The sequence below is a fragment of the Scomber japonicus genome, chromosome 9, assembly GCF_027409825.1.
Source record: "Scomber japonicus isolate fScoJap1 chromosome 9, fScoJap1.pri, whole genome shotgun sequence".
NCBI classification, from domain to species: Eukaryota; Metazoa; Chordata; class Actinopteri; order Scombriformes; family Scombridae; genus Scomber; species Scomber japonicus.
The window spans coordinates 28,103,409-28,129,271 of NC_070586.1; the positions used below are offsets into that span (position 1 = coordinate 28,103,409).

A 25,863-nucleotide genomic window follows, 5' to 3' on the forward strand; every position below is an offset into this window, starting at 1 on the left:
TTATCATTAGGCTAAATCAAAGTTTTAGAGGAAGATGGAGAACAAAAAGACAAAATAGCACATTGATGATGATTCAGAAGGTTAAAGTAAAATATCTGCAATAGTAGCATACCAGTTTCTTTAAGTAAAGAAATATAAAGCATTTTCATCAAACTGTTTTTTCATCAGGATATTTAGAGTCAAATCAGGCTGCCCACTCCAAAACTTTATAATTATGAATCTATGAAAATTAATAAAGGATTTAATGTTTCACACTGTCTAATGAGCCATGAGGGCTGCAGATATACATTATTATAAATCATTCATAAAGGATTTGTATTGTAAGTCATCAGGTCTGTTATTAGTAATACATTGCTAATGAATGGCAGCCCTTTCTTTCTTTCTTTCTTTCTTTCTTTCTTTCTTTCTTTCTTTCTTTCTTTCTTTCTTTTTTTTCATACACAAATATTGATTTATAGTAAATTATGTTGTGGGCATTGCATAAAAAATGACCACTTCTCGGGACTTAATGTAATCAAGAAAATCTGAGAAAGTAGTACCAATTGGCTTTACTTGGTGTTATACATCACAAACGCCACACGGACACTATGCTGAAGGAGGATTGCAGTTCCTGAATCTGGCAACCTCATAGCTCACACAGACCACAACTCTAAACAAGCGGAGCACCTTCTGAGGTCAGCTAACGCTAGGCTAACCAGCTGTCTTTTCTCAGTATGTGTCTATATCTATCTCATAACAGATAAGGAACTATTTTACTGACATCGTCAACACCCCAAATAACACTGACATGCTGTATAATTGTGTTTTTAAAGCTATCTGTTTGCTGGGTGTAGCGTGACAGAAGGCTGTAAGCTAGCTAACCGTTGCTGCATTGTAGTCAGTCAGCTTGACAACTGAACTGTCGGTAAAATGTCAGCGTTGCAAAGTGTGCATGTGTGTGTTATGATGAAATAAAATGATGAAAACAGAGCTGCTAACTTTAAAACTGTACATGTTTCCGTTTTTATAGCTATCGTTTGACTTTGAGGGGCTAACGTTAGTCATGTCACAGTTAATTGAAACAGTAATTAAAGCAGCAGCAGTCTCCATCTCTTAAAGCCGCCTGTAAAGTCTGTGAAAGTATTTACCCACCCCTGAACTCTCACAACAAAATCATAAGTTCAACATCAGTGACCCTGAACTCCACACACTCTTGTCTTTCGTTTCAGGTCATTCAATTCATCTGGGTCAGCCAGTCCATTTGAGTTTCTCCCCTTTAACCAAGATAAAAGCAATGACCTGACCAATGGACCGCTCCAGTCTCAGCTCAATCAGAGGGCCACCAGTGGAGGTAGATCATGAATGACAAACTAGTCTTCTTGGGCCTGCTGTACTTTGTCCAGGGCATCCCCTACGGTCTTCAGTCATCCCTGCTTCCTGTCTACCTGCGTGGAGCTGGTCACTCCCTCACCCGCATCGGTTTCACCAAGATCCTCTACTTCCCCTGGGTCCTCAAGGTGCTCTGGGCCCCTTTGGTGGACCGGGTCGGCACCAAGCGTCGCTGGCTGGTGGGGACAGTGTCTGGGCTGGCACTGACATGTCTCTCCAGTGCTGCACTGGCCCCAGAGGCACACATCTGGGGAGTAGCAGGGACCCTGTTGGCCATGAACAGCCTAGCCTCTGTCCAGGATATAGCTGTAGACGGGGCAGCCGTGGGGTTGTTAAAGGGTCGAGGGGAGCTGGGGCTGGGCAACACAGCCCAAGTTGTGGGCTATAAAGCTGGGTCAGTGTTTGCTGGAGGTGGGCTGCTGGCTGTGATCGACGTGGCTGGATGGAGCTGGATGTTCATGCTGCTGACGTTTGTGTACGCAGGCGTAGCCCTATTCGTGTGGGGAGCCCCTGTGTTGGATGATGAGACTGTGAGGGGCCAGCAGGCAGATGGCAGCAGAAGGGGGGGGCAGGGAGCTGATGCTATGAGGCCATGGAGGGTGTGGAGGAAGCTGCTGGCAGTGCCTGGCACCCCTTGGACAGTCCTTTATGTGCTTACATACAAACTGGGTGAGTCTGATTAATACACAAGCACTTACTGACATGGAGATGAATAGACTCTGAGATAAATTTGTTAAATACTGGAGAATACAGTATTGTTAATTTGGATGAAATAAAATGTTTTACTCAAACACAATCAAATAACACAAACATTTTTTCATTATTAAAAGTTCCGACAAACTATGTAAAGGAGACACTGCTTTTAAATGACCTCAAACATATTTCTTGGTGATTGTGGACATTATGTGCAAAGTCTAAAGTAAAAATAATCAGGTTGGACACAAGTAAAAAGAAGTGAAGAAAGAAAAAACACAGGAAATAGTAAATTAGGAAGTCCCTAAGCCAATTAACTTACAAACAGGATGCTGGTTTATCAGGTCATCAGCACACAAACTAAACAAAAAAACTGAAAAAACCCCAATGAAATATATTTCTTGAAAGGGTCCCGTTGTGAACTTTTCTTTAGTTTTGTTTCTGTCTGCATGTAGGATCCACAGCTCACCACTAGATGTCTCTGTTGGTGTTTCGATGAACACAGATCAGATTATTGAAGAAGTTTGGGTCGTTTTTGGTAGCAAGGCAGTTTTACTGGAGTCTTACCAGTTCCTCCTGTGTGTACATTGGAAAACACATCATGAAGCAAGATAACGCTGTTGTTTTTAATGTCACAGTTTTAAAACACGCAAACAAGAACACTTTGTTTGTTTAAATGTATGTTAAGTTCATGCAGACAGTTTTGTATGAGAATGAGATAGTTCCCTAAGAGAAACAAACATTTTAAAGTAGTTTTGGATCAGTCAAGCTTGTGTGTGTGTGTGTGTGTGTGTGTGTGTGTGTGTGTGTGTGTGTGTGTGTGAGTGGGAGAGAGAGAGTTGATATGACCTGAGTTTGGTGTTTGGTAGCAGAAGGGGATTATGTAAGGATTAGAGTGTCTTTGTGTCTGTGGCGTTCAGAAACTGAAATGGAAGACGGTGCATCATTATATGTGTGTGTGTGTGTGTGTGTGTGTGTGTGTGTGTGTTTGTGTGGGTGGTGGAAATATAATTGCCTCTTCACATTTGCATAGCATTTACTTGGGTCTTGGGTATGTGCATGAACATATATATGCCTTTGTTTTTAAGTGTGTTTGTGTCTGTGAGTGAGTGAGTGAGTGTTTAGGGTGATGCAGTAATCAGATGAGCCCCAGCAGACGACACTACTAGACAAAATATGAGGGCTGGCTGGAGCCCCTAATCTGTCTAGGGAGCAACCCCCCCCACCACCCCCCAAAAACACACACACACACACACACACACACACACCCCCCCCCCACAGCACTCTCTCTATCACACCAGCGCGCACACACACACACACACACACACACACACACACACACACACACACACACACACATATACACATACACATACACGCACAGTCAATCGGCTGATGCTCATGATAATTACTCTCCGTGTTTTCAGTGTCGTCAATGAGCTCTGTAGATTCAATAACCGCTCCGTCACTCGTTTGCATTTCCTGTTGTAGTTGTCAAAATATTTCCCACCTTTGCAGGCAAAAAAAAAAGAAAAAAGGATTGTGTAATATTTTAGACAAGACCTGGATGTGCCAGCGTAATTGTCTATGTGAGACAGTATTGTTTTTGTTCAGGGGGTGTGTGGGTATGTTTGTGTGAGACTGGTGATCTGCCTGTCTGGACCCACACCCCCCCTTCTGACCTCCCCCAATTCGATTCACACACACATACAAGCACAGACCCCTCTCCCTCATCCATCCCTAATGAACTCAGAGTTTGCGCCGCGTCCAACACAGCGGCCAATCATCGCGGGCCTCGTGTCTGAACTGTGACCTCTGTGCCATCTGAGGCCACAGGCATGATGGGAGAAATGTCTGGGTAGACTCGCAGCGATGGACGGACACGGGTGGGGGGGCGGGGGGGGAGTAGTGAGAGAAAATGTAAGCAGGCAAGGCACACAGCAGAGGCCTGCTGGTGGATACAAACATTTTAATGTCATAAGTAGCAAAACAGGCACTTTTGACTTCTGTGCTCACAGGTGAAGAAGCTGAAAGACTGAACAATTACAGCTAAAATGGCAGTCCTATTACCTTTTTAGATATTGCACACTCAAGTGTTAATTATCATAATTTGACAGCATGAAGAACATAATTATTTAACTGCATATTTTTATATCACCACCTCATTGCTTTTCAATTATAATGCTTTGTGTAGGCAAATCTCATTATTACCTTCATTATTCTCAAATTATTATTTGCAGTTAACTCCACAGCACTCATGTAATGCTGTCACAGTGTTTTGAACATAGACATGGAGGTTGTTTTTTTTTTAGATAGGAGGCCAGGAGCCCTTTATATCTGACCAGAGATATGATGGTGAGAAGAGGTGGACCCTGATGGAGTCTTTCTCTGGGAATTGACCAGGTGGACAGAGTGATGCATGGATAGGAAAGCTTTATCCCAACATTCCTCTTTAACCTTTCCCTTCAAAAAGACATCAACAAAGGTTAATGGTAAAATACACTAGTTTATGCGGCACACCTTATTGATATGAGATGGACAAAATGTTAGCAATTTTCTTCTTCGTCTTGCATTGTATAGTGGCAGATCACATCCAGTTTCATGATGCACCGCCTTCCTCTACTGTTCATCTTTTTTTGAGCTTTTAGCAATGAGTTTTAGAGAAGTATCGCTGGTCATCCCCCTTTTCCTTCAACTGTCTGTTTGATGGGTGAAAATGACTTTTAAATGACATTTTTTGTATTGCAGGCAAAGTCTCCCAGTACTGACTCAAAACCTGTAGTCCAGTCTGCGGACCTGTTTCAGTGATGGTGGGATGGGGGAGGTGGAGGGAGGGAGACGCAGGAGAGCGAATGAGAGAGGAGAGAAACTTGGGGAGGAGGGAGAAAAGGGGGGTATTTTCCAGAGGGGAAAAAAGAGGACTTGCAGAGAGGGGAGGCTGATGGGGGGGATGAATTAATGAACAACCACCACATGGTGCCCTGAGAGAGCAAAATGGCCATAGAAATAAACACATTTATCCAAGCAGAAACACATAGGTGCAAAGATCTCTCTAGACATTTAAAGGCTCAATTCTTACTTCTCAGACCACATATATTTACAGTAAATCCAAACTGTTTGTTTATAATTAAAACCCAACATTTCATGCTTGTGAGAAGTAATCATAATTGAAAATATTGGCCTGTTTTCTTGGTGTGCAGTTAATTACCAATGGAAAAAAACTTTTAATAGCATCATAAAACAATCATCAATAATTTACGATGTAGATATTGTCCAGTGTTTGTTTCTGTGCTAAAACATCCTCCTTGTAGATGTCAGAGTGAGAGCAGCTCTGTATTTGGACCACAGACTGATGTTGCAAATACAACAGCAGTTTTAGTTTTTCTTCAAACCTACAAATACTGTAAGTGTAAGCATTATAGTAAAAAATGTCTGCAACCCAGAGGGCTTAGCGCCTTTACGCAATAGTGGAAAGTGGACTGTTTTGGATATGTGGCCTGTGTCTTAACCAATAGACTACAGGGCTCTTTAAAAGATATGTAACACAGCAATGTTCGTACAGTGTTCAATGAAATTTATGGCGACTGTGTTTTTACTGTAAGACCCTGAACAGCGATTAATATTGCATCATCTCTCAGAAAATGAACACAGACAGCAAACAAAATCGGCAGCTTTGTGTTGGGTGGAGAGATAGAGTGGCTGCTTCTACCCAGATATCACTTTGGATAAAAAGCACTATATCGCTTCTAATCAGCAGGTCGGCATCTTGAATGGCAGCCTCTGTCAATGTATGAGTGTGTGTGTATGTGAGTGTGTAAATGTTGGCATGTGTTGTAAAGCGTTTGAGTGGTTGGTAGACTAAAAGGGACTACATAAACGCAGTCCATTTAACATTTAGAGTGTATTTCCCATGTTCATGAGCCCTGAGGGCCTAAGAGAACTCCTTGACATCTGCATTGATCTGCAGGAACTCCTTGTGTGTGTGTTTCAATACACTAATATGCATTGGATTTTCTGTTAGTGCATATACACGGGTCTCTGTTTACTGTTTTGTCCCCAGGGAACCTGTGGAGCTGAAAGGTGTGTGTGTCATTTCTATATGTGTGTAGTATGTATGAACCTGTCTCTGTTTACCGTGCTCTTGGCAGGGCTCGATTATGTCGTTCTGCGGGGTGACCGGGTGTCCTCACTGATCTCCGCTGTTGTGCCATCTCCTTTGTCTGAGCTGCAGCACAGACCCCACTGTCCCCGTCGACCTCTCACCCCCATCTCACACTTATCCTGTCCTGATCCCTCTCTATGCCGCCACACTTATATACACCTATACACCATCTCTCTCATCGAGTCGCCTGGGATAAAAGTGTTGTCTGAATCATTTTGAAAAGTGAGCGTATAAATGGTAAAGTAGTTGTGGTAACTTGGAATAGATTTACCAAAAACTAGTGACAGTGGTCAAGATGGGAGATGCTTGTCGGTGCTTCTTTTTGTAACCTTAAGAAATGATTCATGTCAGGAAGCACCTTTAATAACCAGGGTAAACACCAGGATTCTTTCTGTCACTTTCCCTCTTAATATGAAATTGTTTTGTCGCTCCCCTCCTCTTTTTTTCCCCCGCTGTCTGTCTGTAATGTAAACACAAACACAGAGTTTTCTTTGAGCCTGCCATCCTTCCTCTGTTTCCTCTTCACTAACCTCCTAACAATGTCTCTGTTCATCTGCCCCCGCCCCCCCCCCCTCCCTCTGTCTTTATCTGTCTCCATCCCTGGCTGCTCTGCTTTTCTCTCCAGTCATGTTCAACTGTTCACATGTTTTTTTAGATAAATGCATTATGGCTGTCGTTTCCTGCAAAATATCTCAGTTTGTGTATCTACCTTTCTTGTTCTGTTTCACCTACTGCCTGTTTTTTTTTCTTTCTTTTTTCTCTCCATTTTTCCCATTTTCCCTTCTTTTCTCCCCAATCTGTTCCCTTTCTCTCTCCCCCCCCTTCACTCTTGTTCCACCCTTTCTGCTCTCCCTCTGCTCTGCTTGTTTAATCTTTGCGGATGTCTAATGAAATCCCTGCTGAAATGGACAATTGTTGCTTTGAGAATATTTATAGAAAGGAATAATCAGCCTAGTTGTGTTTGTCTGCATGCCCCCCCCCCACTCCCCTCCAACCCCCCCTCTTTAAAGAAATAATTAGTTGAAGGCAGGACTGTGAAAGCTTTGAGCTTTGAGCTAAACAACAGGCAGACAGGCACGGGAGCACAGAACCATGGGTAAACAACCCAGGCATCATGGGTACCACTGCTGCCAATGTTTACTTTATTACGACTAATATGGTTACTGCACAGTAGATGCAACTCACAGCAGTTTGAGCAGAGAGGATGACAGACATTAAAATGTGAATAATGCACAGAGAGGGTCTGAGTGTATCAGTGTGGCTCCCACTGAGAGTGTGGAGTGATGCTAATGTAAAGCGATAAAAAGATAGATTTGTAAATCATCACGTCTGACCACCTCAAGGGTTTTGTATTAAAATTTGCTGCCTGTGTTTATTTTTTGTAAACATCTTGTATGTTGTATTCACCAAATAAATCCTGTTTTATTGGGTATTTGTGTAACATTTTACCAGATACTGAAGATCAATACAAACATTTTCCTATTTACAACAACAACAACATTGGATCTGCACAGAGAATTGTTGTTTTTGTCAGACATGACAGTGTGATGTGGAAAACTGAAAATCTTCATCATCTGTTTTTATTTCAGTGTGGGGTACTGAAAATCTCTATTCTAAACAACTACTTATTATTTTCATTATGAATAAATCTGCTGTCTGATGCTATCTTGATTGATAATATTTGATCAAGTGAAAAATGCTCAGTATCATGCCAAGCACTTGCTTGGCAAAATTTACTGAAACAATGAATCCATAATCAAAATAGTTGCTCATTTATTTTCTGTCAAACAATTTATCCACTAATCTTTACCTCTTTAATATATTGTTAATATGTCTGATCATGCTAAATGTAGCAGTAAGCATTTTATTAATGCATCACTGCACAATTGTATTTTTCATGGAGAAATCCTATATTTCCACTAAGAGATTTAGGCTGGACTGTGAGCTGATTCATTTAATTAAATGGGATTTAGAGTATTTATTATGAATATAAATTCTGATAAAAAGTAAATCTGGATTGGCAAAAATATGATTCATAATATTGATAAATTTGGTTTATTGTCTCAGCACTGTTGCAAACTGTTGTTCAGTACACCTGCTGTGGTGTGCCTCAAGTTGTTTGTGTCCTCATCACTCAGTTGCAAATCACAAAACAAAACAAATGAGTGTGTCAGAAAGACTGGTACAGTTTTCAAAAGTCTCTGTTTGGTTAATTCAAGTTTCATGGCTACCTTGAACGGAGTCATTGCTGTCTGTATTAACCGTGTGTAAACTGCCAGCAGTGAAACATGAGTGACAGAAGTTAGAGAAAGGCAAGAGTCTCCAAAACAGAGGATCCACGTTTCCCGCTCCACGTTTTCGCTGTGTTGTCACACCACTGTTACAGCAGTGACACTCTCGTTCTGCTGCAGCACTCCCTATCACTGGGAGCCTCTCAGCTTTCTCTTTATTATTTTTTTTATTCCAGTCTGTTTCATCTTTCTTTTTTCCTCTTCCTCTATTTTTGTTTGTCTCCTGGCTGACTGAGTGAGTGAGTCGTCGGTTGTGTTGCGTCGTCTTTGACAGCAGTCTGGGAGCCAAGCTGTCACTCACGCAGCTCCTTGGTCCCACTGTCTTTCTGAAGTCAGTCTCCATTAATATAATAATGGCGTATAGTCGGCGCCACTGAATATTTTACTGTAATGTTCAGCAGAACATTACCCCCACACTCAACGCCACGCAGAGAAAGTCTTCCTGTCTGACAGAAACTTTTTATTTTGACTGAAAGGTCTTTGTGTGGTCTGTTTCATCTGTGAAAGTTTTTGTGTTTTTGTTGTGTTTTCCTTTTTGTGCTTTAGGAAAAGTGCTAGGCCTCTGTTTGATAAAGTGTCTGAAGGTATTCTTTTTCTTGTCAGGCATCTATTATTGACACTTTCCAGGAATAGGCCTAGGTGCGCAGCGTGTCGGCGTGCTGTATTTGATTGTGCAGTCGTCATCTCAGGAAAAACCATGTTGTTCAGTCTTGCAGGCTAAACAGTTTGGAACAAGATGCTCGTCGTAGCTGACTGTGATTGTAATAGATATGTGTATTCAGGAGGTGTCGCACATATTTACTGTATATGAAAAATAGTAATGCTTAGTCAGAGACATACAGTATATGTTGCGACACATGTTGCATTGATTTTGTATTTTTCTCTACAGCACCTAATTCTGCCTTTAGTAGGTCTGACTTTTCTCCCTCTGTTTGTTGTCTTCCTTTTTCTTCTGCTCCTCCCTCTTTATCCAACTTTCTCTCTCCCAACACCTTGTATGCAGGTGAGCAGGGTGCTGTGACCATGTTTCCTCTCTTCCTGTTGGATCACCACATGACGGCCCGAGAGCTCAGCTTCTGGAACGGCGTCATCGCCATGGGCTTCTCCATCTGCGGTTCCTCCCTGGGAGGCCTGCTGCTCGCTCAGTTCAGGTAGCCTTCATCAGCAGCATCGTTTTCATAGTCATTTTATCACAGTTTGCTTGATTGAGTGCAACTGTCGAGGCTGTTCAGAGGTAATTGATTCATCAGTTGGTCTATAAAATGTCAGAAAATATTTAATTATGTCCATCACAATTTCCCACGTGACTTCTTCAAATCCTTTGTCCCACCAACCATCCAAACTCCAAATGCAGTCAGTTTATAGAAAATACTCACGTCAGAAGTTCAAACTAAGAAATGACTTAAATGATTAATGGTTTATCAAAAGGTCATTTGTGATATTGATTAAAAATTAATAAGTATGATGCAGTACAAAAACGTTGGTCAAAAGAAGAGTTACATTTCAGTGTTGCACAAATTGATATAACACAACACATAACAACCAATATTGGAAAACTGTACCAGTCAAAGAGTGAAAATGAGCTGTTAGAAGACAGAAAAAGCAGACAATAGTTCTTCTTTAAATCTGATCTTAAGTTTCCACCAGTAGAAAAGAAGTGTGAGAAGACTGATAAGATAACAGTCCACTGCACCACATGAGCAGACATCTTGCTGCCTCACATGCTGTGTTCTCATCCCATCAGATGTTACCATCATCATGCTCCTCTTCTTCATCCTCCATGCTTTTGGTGTACTTTGCTTTTCACTCTTCCTCATCTCTCTTTGCCCACATTTCTTTATAACCCTTCATAGTGCATGTGCGTGTGTGTCTGTCTGACTGTCTGGCTGTGTGTGTTTGGTAATTTAAGTAAACATAGCCTTGTTTGAGAGCTCAGGGACCCCCTGTGTCTGGTGTGTGGTGTGAGAACAGCATGAGTAGCAAATCCATCACACACACACACGCATGCACACACCCCTCAGGCTTTGATGGCAGAGACAATGTACCACTCTTGTTGAATTTAATTCTTAGACTCACAGATACAAATATGTGAGATCTTCTGATTAATACAATATATTCTAGTGGCTGATGATATAGTAATATGTTAGATTAGACACATTATGATCATTACTTGTGAATTTTTGGCAAAAATATATGGTAAAATCCATTGTAATTTAATGTAACATAATTTAGATTGTGTATGAATTATTTTTTGTATCCTTTCATCTGATATTTTTGCATAGTAATACATGGATGACATTACAATTAGAAGAATTAGTATAGGAAAGTATTTTTGCATAATTTAATACATTCATGGAATTTCTATCATAGCAGTATGATGATATTTAACCTTCACTGTACATGTTTTCCCCTTCAACATATTGACTTTGTGCCAATTGTGCCTAACCACCATTGCATAAGGTTTTATGTCTCTTCATACTAGTGTCACATTATAGTACAGCCCTGCCTATGGCCAGTGTGATGTAACAGGGACTATAAATATCTATAATGCCTATATAGAGGATAGTATGTTACTTCCCACACTGTGTGTTACTGTAAACTTAACAAAATATCCAACCATACTTGCTTGAAATGTTCTATAAAGCCATCTAAGATTTTTGCTATACTGGTAACACGTATCAGTTGACCTTTGCTGTCTTTTTGTCCTTGTGTTGTGTTTTCCGTTGGCTTCCAGGCTTTTTTTTCCCTTTTGTAAAGTGACTCTAGCAAACACAGAGCAAGCCTCCAAAGACAACGTGTCTGTTGAGTGGAAAACGCTTTCAAAAGATGTCATTGTCACATTCTGGTTTTTGATCTCTCACTTTTTCTCTCGATCTCACTTGAAAAGGACTCAGTAACTTACTTGTAATGGCAGTCAAATGTTCACACACTGAATGACAAAACACGGTCTTAGCATCATCTTCTGGTGATGATAGACAGATACTCTCTGGGTGTTGCAGATGTGAAGTTTATCCACCCTAACAAGCCATCTAGTCTTATTATTAATGTTAACATTTTATTAGTTATGGTTTCTGACAATCAAAAATTCATGATTAATGGAGCAGTTGATTGAAAGAACATTTTTTACCAACCATTTTGATTTCGACTTTTTAGTAGAAAATGCACAAATTCTCCACTTGTAGCTTCTCATATGTAAGTAATTTCTGGTTTCTGTAGTTGTCTGTGATTGTAAACTTGCGATATGATACACGATACGATATACGATACGATATACGATACGATATACGATACGATATACGGTACGATGCACAATACAATATAACATAATTTTAAAGACTGATACTGTAATAGAGTTATTGTGCCTGTTATGTTTAAATTGAAGGACTGTAAATGGTGTAATAGGGGACAAAAGTCAGAATAGTCAAATTCAGAATAGATACTGTAATCAAGTCTGAGCATGCCCTTGCTACTTTAAAGGAGTGTGGCAATGGTTGACCTATAATCTTTGAACATATTTGGAGTAAATTTTATAGTTAAGTTTTAAGTTTCACACATAGACTCGGAATAACTGAATTGAAAAACGTCATATCTCTGGGTGGTGGACTTATGGTTTCAAAATCCTATTTGCAGTATCTGAGATAATGTGTGATAGATGAACCAATTCATAGGGTTGGAAATTCAAATTAAGTTGTTTGTATAGTAAGAAAGGAGGCACAACATTAGGTGCTGATGGGTAAGGTAATTAAGTAATACATAAGGTGAATTGTGAAAGATTTCTCACATAGTTACGTGTAAAATTTTATGACTGAGTTGTGGATTAAATGATGTGTAAAATCAGATATTTTGGGTAGTATATTCACTCCTATTACAGATGAACACTTTTCTATCCTTACTTCTGTCTGTAACACACACAGACACACACACACACACACACACACACACACACATATACAGAGAAAGGGCTGTCCAGTCGGCTGTGGTCCCACCTCTAAAAGCTCAGTTGGAAGGTTTATCCTCCCCACCATCAGAAACGGCTGAGTGGTCAGTGAGTGACCCTCTTTACAACTGCCACTGGCAACCTGAGAACATGGCTATTCTTATCTGGGCCTGGCCCGTGTGAGGTGGCAGCCAGGCAGGTTCTCTTTCTCACACACACACACACACACACACACACACACACACACACACACACACACACACACACACACACACACACACACACACACACACACAAATGCACACCCACAGCATCTCTTGAGAGTGTGTGATATGAAAGGCTGTCATTGAGAAGGGAGGTAAAGGAGCAGCAGAGAGAAGAACGTCTTTAGCATGTGAATGATGCAGGATTAGTTTTCCAGTGTGAAGGTAAGGAAATGCTGGGAGGGGAGAGAAGGAGAGGGGAGAAGATACAGAATGGAGGGGAGGGAGAAACAGACGGATGTCTTGTACAAAAATAATAAAGTGAAATAAACAGGGTTCATTGGATTAAAGTCAGGCTTTACAGAATGTTTAATGTGTGAAGTTTTACTTATGAGTCACAGTATAATGAACATTAACACAGTCCCAGACATTTTTCTGTAATACAGTATGTTTCTAAACTCTTAAACACACACTGATGAGTTTATTTTAGCAGGTTATTGGAAAGGGACTTAGTGTTTCTGCTTTTTCATCTGTAGTTGTTGGAGTGAAGATGAATAGAAAGTGAATATTTAAAGGGACAGTATACTCTTCTTCACTAATTTTCTGTTAGCATGTACAAGGCTATCACCAACATCATGTCCTCTTCGATATACTTTAAAATCCAAGGCCATTGCCTGGTCTGATGATAATACAGCATGTGCCAACATGTATTAATAATAGAGCCCCATGTAGACAGTTGGGGGCACAGGTTGTAGTAAACATGGAGTATTTCCTTTTCTGTGAGAGATTCTTTGTAACAATTTATTTCTTGATTTCTGCAAAGCCCTGTGATAGGTCTCCTCCATACAATCACATCATTTACTGATCCTCATTCTGTGATTTTATCAACGAGGAATATGAATTACATTTTAATGTAATTCATATGATCAAATGACCTTGTGGGTTAGCCTATGTTGGTAAGACATCACAACAGAAGAGCCCCATAAGGAGATATCCTAGAGATTACCTAAGAGCAGTACATTTCATTGACTTCAAACAGGACATCTCATCATTCAGGTTTTAGGGCACTGAAAAGGCACAGAAGAGGATTAGGGCCACATGTGAAACATTTCTGAAAAAGTTCTGAATTTTAAGTTAGAATTCTGACGCTGCATCCGAAATCGCATCCTAGGCAGTACATACTCAATATGTGTACTACCAATCAACATACTTTTGAGTGAGTAAACAGTACTATGTGTCTTTTTGGACACACTGAGCTGTAATCACTTCACTTCGTGCTTGCCAGTTGAAGACATGTGACCATGGTAACATGTGCCAACTATAAAGTCTGAACTAAGTTGTAAAATATATTACACCTAGCAAACTGAAACCTTACTAGAGCTGCTTTGGTTGCTGTATGCCATTTTCTGTTATATTATTGTTGTCATGGTCACTGCCTTATTGCATTGTGGCATATTTATGTGAGTTATGTAATTATGAAGGGACACAGGACAGAACTTACTATGCTAACTTTACTAAGTAGAACCTGGATCCTTATCAAATTTTGATCATGCAGTGAAATAAAAGAATTGTTCCTGGTTTTACTACATACTCAGGTAACTTGGATATCCTGTTTTGTTTCCTCCTCGCAGCCTTTTTTACACATCGATAATTACATGCAAAAATATAAACAAACACACACACATCCCTTTGAGTGGCAGGCCTCCTCTGAGTGATTGGCATTATTAATCCCTGATGTCACACAACAGTCTGTGTGTGTTTGTGTGTGTGTTTGTGTTTGCGTGTGTGTTTGTGTGTGTGTGTGTGTGTGTGTGTGTGTGTGTGTGCGCGTTAACAGTGATTAATTATCCTCCTCATGCTGGGGATCTCCTTAGGTTATTGATTACGTCATGAACCAAACCCACAGGGGGATGATTTTCTGGCACTAACAGGGAATCAATTAGTGTCTGGGGACTTGTTTACTTAAGCACGTGCATGTATGTTTATGTGTGTGCACATGCATGAAAGTGTGTAATTATGTGTGACATGTACAGAAATGCAGAATGCCAGATTTAATAATATTTCCTGGAGTCACTATCAATAGATCACACTGCTCATCCATACACTCAAACGTAAATATTCATATAGAACATTTTTGTGATATCTGGCTTGTCTGCTGGTCTCTTCTCAGCATCGGGGCTCTGATGCGACGTGTGTTTGTACTGCGAACTGTCAGCATGGTCTTCCAGAGCTCTCTACTCACCGTGCTGGAGCCATCACCACTCATGAAAGGTGAGACACAGACTGAAATACAGTCACACAAAGAGTGGCAGCCACCAGTGTAGCTGGAACTCAACTGCACCACGCTTTTACAATTGCTGTATATGTCTCGACCATGTTATATATTTTGTTGTGTAGTTATATTTACCCCAAATGTTTCCAACAATTTTCAAATACAGAGAATTTTGTTATTTTATATTTTTGGGATTATTTAAAGTTTTTGGGAAAACAAGCCACACAAATGTTAGCAGCAGCTCGGCTCACAGCCCCTCCGTACATCCTGTGTCCTCCAAATAGATTTGAAACATGAAAGTGCTTTATTCAGTGTTTTTAACAGTTTTAATCACAGGGTCTTTTGAAGAGGAGGAGACCTCTGCTGATAAATTATCTCCTGGTGAAAACCTCCTGAACAATGAACGCTGAAGTGATTCTAACTGGGAAAAACTGGTTGTTTAACAAGGAGGACAACAACTCCCATAAATCCCATGCTACTCCACAATGCCATCAAACTCCATCTTTTGTTATTGTTTTGATTTAGAGACTACTAGCAGAGGACATTTTATATTGTGTGTTTAAAAATGTTCCTTTTATGCTTGTGCTCTGTTTTAAATATGATATATACTGCATATCCACAGCAAGACAATGATCATGGAAAAGTTGAATTGACCCTGTTAGTCCCGTAATTCTTTACCATGAACATGTATGAGTGCACCACATTTTGTTTATTGAAGTCTGTACATTTACATATTTAAACTAATCATATATACATAGTCCTTATATAACCTCCTAGTTTTTTGAATAAACACAGCTGCAGGTTTATCTAAATAGACTGCTAAGGTCACACATGTACTATGTGAGTTCAAGTGGATGAATGCAATACAGCCACACTGACTGAACTTCATGAACTTGTAATCAGATAACAGTACCCTTGTGTACGGAGAGAGTTCAACCTCTGACAGTATCAGCAAAACCTGAACATTTACCAAATTTACTGCAGCTTTGTTGTATCCTGGTGTTACTGTTAGTGTGTTCAGCCCCTGGACATCTGTAAAATAAGATGTGTGTGTTGCCCTTTCTCTCCAATGGAAATTGAGAAATTGTCAGTTTGACTGGCAGTTTTGTCATCTGATATTAAGATTACATAACAGCTGTACAGCAGGATTTTACAATAGCAGTTAAGCATCATAGTGGAAGTTGTAAATCCTTCTGTATAATTACTGATGCTTTTCCCTGTCTGGTTTTTGGTTGGGTGTCCTGCAGCTTGTCGGTCCACCAAACCCCTAAAACTGATCAGCACTCTGGCAGGTACCTGCTGCAGTGATGCCCAAACTGGTGGCCATCAAGGGATTATAGTATGATTAATAATTGGATAGGAAAGACAGAAAAAAAGATAATTGTTCCACAGAAAATTATGTCAGTTTTTTTTACTTTTTCTTTTGAAGTGCTGGATAGTTTTAGCTCCTCAGGCCTCTATCAATTAAACAATCTGGGAAGCAGAATTCACTCTTTGAGTCACAAGTAGACATTGTTTCATTTAAAGAGGTTTCAGTCCAAAACAGGCTGGGAATCACTACCTTATAGCACAAGCATTTTCACCAAATGACCTGCAATAGTACAGCAGAAGAGTGGACTATTTAGAGGCCATTGACAGATAGGTGCTTTCTCTCCAGAGAGCCATTCAATTGTTAACATCTTAATGACACATCTGATTCAGCTGCATAGCCAGTCGCAAAGCATTCGGGATTCAGATCTGCACCATTCATCTCCGCCGGAGTTGTCTGTTCCCCTATCTAGCCTCTCCGAAGTTTAGGCCTCCCCCTCTCCACTTTAAACCCAGAACAAAGACTGCAGGAAAACTGAACCAAAAAAAAAAGAAGAGGAAAAACATTCAGTTTCAGAATTTTCAATATTACATGATAACCCTCCGCTTCCCACTCCTCAAGTCTGATCACTCGGTGTATCTGTGTGACTCCAGCAGTCTTGTGTCTCTGACTGAAGAGTCTTATTCGGCAAAAACTCTGGCGGCTTGAGTGAATAATTCAGTGTTAGCAGGAGCAGAGACAGATAGGCTCTGTGGTTCCTCTGTGTTTCCCACTAACACCGCTCTGCCACTTCCCCTCAGAGGATACACTACATGTGTTTTGGGGACGAGGCGGCAGAGAGGAGACACTTCAGCAGCTCACTGTTTCCGACTGCTTTGACTTCTACATAGAACTGTACAAACTATAGTGAGAAGTGTCGCAGAGCAGGGAACAGTATAAAATTGATGGTTTTCTGCCTTTTTCTGAAGAATATATTTTTCTTGTGTCGTACTCAGACATTTGTCTCTGTGTGATGGTTTTTGCTTGATTTTCATTGTGTGTGTTCGCTCCTTCAGGTATGGCCGTCCTGAGCATGAGTGTTCAACACTTCCTGGGTGGTCTCATCACCACGCTCACCTTCACTACCATGATGCATTGCACTCAGAGGGCTGAGGAAAGCATTCAGGTAAAACAGGCGTCTGTCTGCAGTCTTAATGTGGAGATCCAGCCCGCTGTTATGTAATAATTTCACATTCTTTACACTGTTAATTGTCTTATTCTTTGGTGTCAGGTCATCTCCTGTGGTTTAACACACAGACAACACAATCCCTCTTTTCTTTTCTTCCTCCTTCCTTCCCCTCATGCCTCCTCTCTCACTTGGTTTGATTGTGCTATATTGTAATGTTAGGTCATTTCCTCTGGTTGTCAAACATACAGTACCACACCTACTGTCATCTACTCTACTTGTCATTTCTCATCAGCTGTTTCCACCTGGAACGTCTCAAAAGTCTTAGCAGACCCAGTTTCTATTCTTCGCTTCTTTTCTTTTAGTCCCCACCTCCCCTTTCTGTTTTTCCCCCTTCGCTGGCATTGTCCCTTCTACCACCTCACTCTATGTCTTTGTCATTATGTAGTCCTTTAAATGTTCTCTTTTCCACTCTGACTTTTTCCTCATCTTTCGTTTTCTCCTCTTTGACATAACTCCTTTTGTCCCCGTCGTAACTGGGCCATCATTGCCTGGAGGTGATCGCTGTTCGCACAGCCATTCAGATGTCACTCAGTCAATCTCTGAAGGTGACAAATTATCATTTAAATTGCTGTCAGTCTTAAAGTGGAGAAGAAAGGCGAAAAGACAAGAAAAAAATCTCACAGGCTGTAGAACAGATCTGGTTTTGTAATAAGATAAATAACAGGAGAACCAATCACAACATGATGATGATGAGAACCACAGTTAATGTGAGAGGTTCTCATGACACATATACTTTTGGCTTTTTAGTGTGTCGAATCAGTGTGTGTGCACGCACACAGGAGGGGAGAGCATTAGCTCACCTGTGTGTGTTATTGAAGGTAGTGCTATCCAGTGACAGAAAGCTGATCGTGTGAGTGCTTGTTAACGATCCCCAGGAGAAAGAAACCGAATCTGTTAAACAAGTTGCTCAGAATAAAGGCACTCCACTTAGCCATGGTCACACAGGCTCTCAGTGCTCTCTGCCTCAGATACTTTAAACTCACCACTGATTCCTCATCACTCATCAAATTCGTATCATTTCATTGTTAGTCTTCGTTTTCCAGCGAGAAATGTCTTCTAAGGTGTCCAAAAGTGACGCAGAAAAACGAGTGTTTATGGTCTTGTAGAGGAAGCTTAGGATATTGTTTGTGGCTGAAAATATTTCTAAATTACATATTTGATAGAAGGATTAAAAGCATTTTCTAGAGAAGAATCAGCATAAAAATTAATTAGTTCGGTCATTAGTCTAGGTGTCACTCGAGTTACCTGCTGAATTCTCTCAGGCAGAGGGAGGAGGCAAGGAGATTAGGTAATCTGTGTCCGTCTCTCTCTCTCTCTCTCTCTCTCTCTCTCTCTCTCTCTGTCCTGAAAGCCTTCAGGCTCAGATCAGATACTCTTCTTTGGTTGGCCGCCATCCATCGTCTCAGGCCATGATCTCACGCTTTCTTCTTTCTTCTTTTAAAAAAAAAGTTTCTTCTATCATTTCCTTTTTGCATTTATTCCTAATCACACACTTTTTCATTGTCTGTCTTTCTGTTGTGGTTAATTGTTTTGTATCAAGGTTCAAGAACAATCAGCTGATAAATTGTGCTACACGAAAGGATGAAGTGTCACCTTTTCTACCCCCCTTTTTCCCCATCTACTGCTCCTCCCTTTTACTCACAATGTCTTTCTTTCTTTCCCAAACCTCTTGTCCTGTTTCTCCTCTCACTTTTCTCTCCTTCACCTCCTCAATTTAATCTCTTTCCTCATCATTCCTTCTTCTCTTTCCCTTCTTCATTCTTCCTCTACACCGCTGTGCCCCCTTTAGGCAACCCACTACAGTTTCCTGGCGACTCTGGAGGTACTGGGGAAGCTGACGTTCAGCGCTCTGGCTGGAGGTGTGGTGGATTGGTTCGGGTTCCAAGTTGCCTTCCTCTTCTTCCTTACCCTCTCCGCCGGGACGGCCCTGCATGTGTGGACGGCTACCTTCACTGGTGCTCTCAGGGAACACCAGCTCAAAGAACAGCCCAAATGAGATCAAGATCAGGGCTTTAAAGGTCTTGATACTTTGCGTCTGCAGGTGCTGAAAAAATGTTGAAATAACTTGAGTTTGACACTTCAAAAATCTATGAATACTAAATATAAGCCTCATAACTTCAGCAAATCTTCATCTTAAAATAAGTTTCTTGTTTTGCCATATTTTAAGGAGAAATCAGCCATGCAAATGCTCTGATATTACAGAGTGTCTTTGTTGTTTTTTTTCAATTTGCACAGTCATTTCACTGGCAAAACTGGCCTTACATTTTATTTATTAAGCATTTGAAATGTGTAAAAATGTCTTAATATTTAAAGTAGTGTGATGAAACTTGCAGGTTGTAGGTAGGGATGAGCTCGCTGAGTTTTCTTGACAGGGTGGGATAATTTAATCTATGTGATTTAGGATTTAGTGTGTTGGGCAGTGGCGTACTGTCTTACTGTATGCACTGTGCTGAAAGTTGAGAAGTACTTTGGGAAATAAATCAAAGCTGTTTTTATCATCTGAGCCATTTAAATGTTTTTAATAAGCCAGCAATAAGAGCTCCAGCCAAAAGCAATATTGCTACCCTGTGATGCTTGTTCTATCATATTGTACTGTATATGAATATGTTCATCATTCTCCTGAGTTGTATGGTTTACAGTTTTAAATGAATGAATTTTTACTACCTCGTATCAATATTGTATGGTACGATATACAGGAGGTGAATGTGCAGTAGCTGTATCAACTACAGTATACTGTACATTCACTCACGATTATCAGTTGCGAGACTTTCACTATGTTACAGAAGCTTCAGCATTTATCCAAAGTAGGTTATTCTGCCAGTTTATTAATCCTAACTACTTCCTGTTTTTCAGAGTAGAAAATCTCCCTCATAGGTTAGAATTTAAAAAAATACTCAACCCTGAACATTAGCTTACTTCCTGTAGTAAACATCAGCCTTACACACTGCATGGTGCCATCTTGTTGTCGTTTTTGAGTAAAAAAAAAAAAAAAGCCAGTCTTATCAATAAAGTCAGAAAATAAGCCTGTTCTTTATTAAACTTGAAAGACCAATGCCAGCGGCAAAGTCCTGCAAACATGGTTTCACTTTTGTGTTTTAAGTTTTAAAAAATGCACAATATGTACTATATTATATACTACTATATACTGTATACTATAGACGATAATTCTCTTGAGGCTTAAAATATGATTGAAACAGCAGCATAGAAAGGGAGATAAATACGAGGGGGGTGGATTGGTTTAAATAAATAGTTTTCTCTGCAAATTTAGCAAAACTATAAAAACTGATCACCTGGTTTCACCCACATAATAAATAAAGGGATGCCATACCACATCATTACTGATTCATCCATGTAGCCAGCAGTCTCTGTCATGCACTGACATGTAGAACACATATTGCAAAGCACATCTCTTGTCTCTCAGCTACTGTGTTGCCTGAGATTTGCACAAAAGAATTAAAGCTGCTGAGTGAATTTTCTCGTCTGGTGTTGCGTGTTTCTGTGTGTGTGTGACCTCTGATATTTGCCTCCTGTCGCCACATTTTACCACATTTTTTATCCCCCAGGGGAGAGGTACTGTCTGGTCTTTGAGGACAATCCCACCTTTGAAAATCCACTGTGGCTTATAGCAGCTACGAACACAACACTGGCTCTCTGCAGTGAGCTGGCTGAGGGCTATAGGAGTGAATAGGGCCCATGTCACAGTATCCACAACCCATAGAGCTCTAATGACACAACAAATGCTGTGAAGGAGGATTAGGCCAGCTTACACAGCCCCTCAATACACCTCCACTTTACGCTTTTTCACCCGGCCTCATTATCTAGGAGTACTGTTTGTGTAGCGGGAGAGGCGATGCAGGGATAGAGAGGGAGGGTTTGAACAGATTATACTTTTTCCACTGGATATGCTCAGAACAGCGAGCATCAAGAGCAATAGGCCTGCTTAGTTTGCTGTATTGAAAAGTCACATGAAATCAAAACACATCTGAATTTAAGATTCATATTCTCAGAAGATTAATTCATTTTTAAAAAAAGCCTCTGACATTTCCAGTAAGTAATGAGGTTTTACTTACAGTGGGGAGAATAAGTATTTGATACACTGCTGATTTTTCAGGTTTTCCCACTTACAAAGCATGTAGAGGTCTGTAATTTGCAAATTAATTACTTAAAAATCATACACTGTGATTTTCTGGATTTTTGTTTTAGAATTCATCACTCACAGTTGAAGTGTACCTATGATAAAAGTTACAGACTTCTACATGCTTTGTAAGTGGCAAAATCGGCCACAACCACTGTATTGATGAGACATTTTTGTTTTTTCATGAAATATCTTGACAGTTGATCTTAATGACTGTTAATCCCTGCACTACTCCTCTAGCACCACTGTTACTGTAAACAGTTTTCATTGGGACTGTTTTCTAAAATAGAAAGTAGTTCCTTTAAAAAGCACACACAATCACATCAGAAAGGTGTTAACTGTAGGTGCATCATTTGTAAGCTCAGTTTTAAAGCGTGTACAGACATGAGAGTGAGAAAAGATAGACAAGTGGTCTGGATCCTGATGAGAGTGAGACCTCCTGCTGCAGTTGCCAGATTGGCAGAAACCTCCCATGGAGAGAGTTCGTGTCTCGGGGCCACCCTCCCTGCCACGGTTACCATTGTAGTGATAGATTGTAGTGATAGATGGGTGGATTTGATGTGCCTCACGTGTTGACTGTTGACTTTGTGGAATAATAAGTTACATAAAACCTGTTGCCAAGTGTGAGAGAAGCCAGGCATGTGCTACAATTATTAAGTGCATCTCACATCTAAAAGTGTCGTGTTATCACAGTACACAGACCAGGCAATTATTCGGTGAATACTTTCCTTTGAAATATCAGTGCACATGCCAGTCATGTTCCTCCATGTGTGAATTCCTGAACTGTTATCAGCGTCAGATTCCCTCTGTGTTAGGGTAAGACTGGGTATTCTTTTATGTCAACAACTGTTCAGTTTCAGTCATTAACAATTAGGCTGGGGCACAAGTCTGGTCACATCACCAACTTTATACCTGTGTCACACAGGAGGCACAGCAAAAGGATAGGCCTGCTCATTCATGCTGTGCCAAGGCTGATGTGCTAATCACAGCGTCACAAGGCGCACCACAATGACACCCAGACAATAGGACACGGAAATAATAAGGCGGATTTTATGAGCTACCAGGAATGAAGAGAGTTCACTGACAGTTACATCTCTTGCCTGGTAGAGTTACCTCTGGGGAGAGAGGGAGGGCAGAGCTGTGAGTGAAGAGAGAAGATGGGAGGCAGGCAGAGAATGCAACATGTTTTAATCTCAGCAAACAAAGGTGTTGTATCGCTTTTTTTCTCTCTTTTGTCCCTCAGCGCCCCGGGGGGGAGAGAGGTGTTGGCTTTTTGCGCAGCTTTTGTCCTGTGGCCTGCAGAATGGCCTTCTGGGAAACCTGAGCGGGCAGATGGAGGAGCGATCGGCAGCATCAAGTTTCACAGCGTTTCCTCCACTGGTGTTTACTTTTTGTTTATTTGCAGAATGAGAGACATGGACACCGATCTCTCTATGCTCTCTCCCAAGCCCATCTCCTCTCGTTCTTCCCATCGCTTTGTCCTTTGTCTTCTTCCTCTGCTTTCTCACCTAACTTCATCATCCGCTCACATGAAGGTGCCAAAAGGTGCACATTTTCCATTTCCAATATTTCAGTCTTAAGATTTAAGTAATTTCTTTACATGTAAGAACATAAATAAAATAAAACATTCTAGACTACTGCTGCAAATAACTTATATAAAATGTAGAATAAAGTAAAAACAAACCAAACAAACAATCCACTCAAAATCCGAGCACAACAGCTATAAAATAAACTAATAGCAGACTATAGATTGAGAACAGTTAAATGCCTGTCTGTAGAAATGTGATTTAAAAGGGACTTGAGGGTTGAAACTAAGGTGACAAGCCTTAGTTAATCTGGTGAGGCCCTCAGAGTCAGGGGGCCTTGACAGCCAAAGCTCTGTCACCTCTAGTATCCAGCCTTGACTGAGGATCGGCCAAGAGATCCCTGCCAGAGGACATCAGTGATTCACTTCATATGAGGTGAGGACTTCAGAGATGTATTTTGGAGCAAGACCCTGTTTAGACTCGAAAGTAATTAGTAAAATACAATTCAAACATGAACAGGTCATGGACAGGTTGCCAGTGAAGAGAGGCCAAGATAAGAGTGATGTGAGTTAGTTAGTTAAAATCCTCACTGCTTCATTCTGGACCAGCTGCAGAAAGGAAAGAAAACTTTGGCTCCGATAGAATCAAAGCAGTCCAACCGGGACAAGATAAAAGCATGGATGACTTTCTCCCAGTCAGCAAAGGGTAAAAAAAAACTGTATTTTTTCTTAAATGAAGAAAGCAGGACTGTACTGTATTCTTGACTTTTGCATCAAAGCTGAGGCTCGAGTCAAAAAACACCTTGAACAAAGTAATAAATAATCTAGTCATTTACTGTATAATCCAAACAATCCATGGTGGCACCAGTTTTAGTAGCGCAATGAAATGAAATGTGAAATCAATACATATAGGATTCTGGATTACTGTCATTTTATAGGCAAATGATATGATAAGTGAAATAACACAATTATAAAAAGTTAATTGTCCATCTAATTCTTACAGTCAAGAGACGTTCCAGTAGCTTTATTTTAAATGGGTTAAGTTTAGTTTAGATGCCCTAATGTGTTTAGAAAAGTACTCAAATGTGCACAATGATATCAAACTATCCCATTTGGATTATTATAATTTACAAGACAACCACACGAACCTGCCTCATAACACTGAAATGAAATTTAAAAAAACAGAAAAGATCTCAGAGAGAACAATCTTCACTCAAGGTCCACTTTCTAACTTTTTCTAGTGCTTTTAACTTTATCTTTCAGTCCTCAGCAGGTGCAGGATGAATAGTTCATATAATCTGAGTAGAGTGGAAAAATCCTTGCAGGTAATGTAGCTGTGATCTAACATTAAAACTCTCCATGAGCACCCAGATTGATCAAACAGGAAGCCATTACCTTTAGAGTGGACCTTCACTTCATTTCTGGATACTTTGATGAAAAATAATCTGCGAAACTGCAGTGCAAGTTTACAGACAGGTAACAGTTACTACAGAGTTATTGCTCACCGTCTTATTGTTAGGTGTGGGAAATGTAAAAAAAAAAATGAATCAAAAGATTGATCAACTTAGATTTTTTTGGCTTTGTCACAATTTAGGTTTACAGATAATATGATATTTATCCAGTGCTTTCAGTCATTGCCGGATATTCACATATGTTAAAACTTACAGACATGTTCTATGAGATGGTGAATGATCAAAGCCACAACATGTTTATTGTCTTGTGGCTTCATTGATGCCACACAGGTGATGCTAACCGTCACAGGTGTTGATGAACTACTCTTTTTAGTCATACAAAATGCAATCACCTAAAGCGGTGAATGCTCGTACAGGAAGAAGGAAAAAGAAACCAGAGACATGACTGACCAGGATCTATGGAGGAAGTATAGGAGAGTGGCGGCCTTAATGCAGGACGGACAGAAGAGCAGTGAGAGGTCAGTTTGCTGTTAGTTAAGACACAGCGACCGAGACGTAACTCTAGCTCAAGGTGAGAGGAGCTGTATTTTCTTCCATAGCAGGCAGGGAGATATTTTTACCTGCTGACAACACACACCTGTGTGTAGATCACATGACCTGACCGCCACTGTGGGAACGGACAGAGAGATGTAGTCAGGTAGCCTATATGTGGGTTTTAACTAAGGACAGCAGAGGAAGCATTGTCTTAAAAGGTTGAGACATTTTCAGATACAACATCTCCAGCCTTCAGTGTGTGATGAATGTGAATAGTTTCATCTTCATGCATGTCACTTTAGCTATGAGAGGGATCAGCACTGAATCTGTGGCTTTATCTTCAGCTGGGTTGTTTTAATTTATAAATACTCTCTAAAATCTCATTACACAAATATTATCTGAGGTGCTTGTTGCTTGTTTTTTTGTCTTAAAATATGATCCTCTTCAGGCACATAAACCCAATCTGAAAAGTAAATCCAACACATGACCATTTATCCTGTTCTGTTATTTCAGGGTGTCTGATAATCGTGTTTTTGAGAATTTTCTTTTGGGGAATTACCAGTCTTTGAATGCTGTTAATTTCAAAAAATCTCAAACATAATCCCCCAACCCTTAATTTAGAAACAGCCATTTTCCATTTTGATGAGAGCCTGAGTGGAATTTTCAATTAGTTTTCACTGAAATGCCATGAGTTCACCTTAACAGCCTCTGCGCAATAACTACAAACCCTAACCCTACTGAATAACTTAACGTAAGAATAAATTGTATGTTCTGTACTCATTTCATTAATAATA

General features: G+C 40.4%; 1 protein-coding gene across 2 annotated transcripts; it reads left to right on the forward strand.

Moving 5' to 3' along the window:
- Window positions 1-634: 634 nt before the first annotated feature.
- mfsd3 (major facilitator superfamily domain containing 3) lies at window positions 635-20,932 on the forward strand. Of its 2 annotated transcripts, none has more exons than XM_053325921.1 (6): window positions 635-674; window positions 1,209-2,037; window positions 9,518-9,665; window positions 14,825-14,925; window positions 17,291-17,400; window positions 19,253-20,932. In XM_053325921.1, the coding sequence occupies exons 2-6, from the start codon at window positions 1,338-1,340 to the stop codon at window positions 19,457-19,459; spliced, it is 1,266 nt and encodes a 421-aa protein (XP_053181896.1). In that variant the 5' UTR covers window positions 635-674; window positions 1,209-1,337; the 3' UTR covers window positions 19,460-20,932. The 2 variants fall into 2 exon arrangements, with proteins under 2 accessions (XP_053181896.1, XP_053181895.1); XM_053325920.1 differs by having other exon boundaries at window positions 657-711.
- Window positions 20,933-25,863: the final 4,931 nt, after the last annotated feature.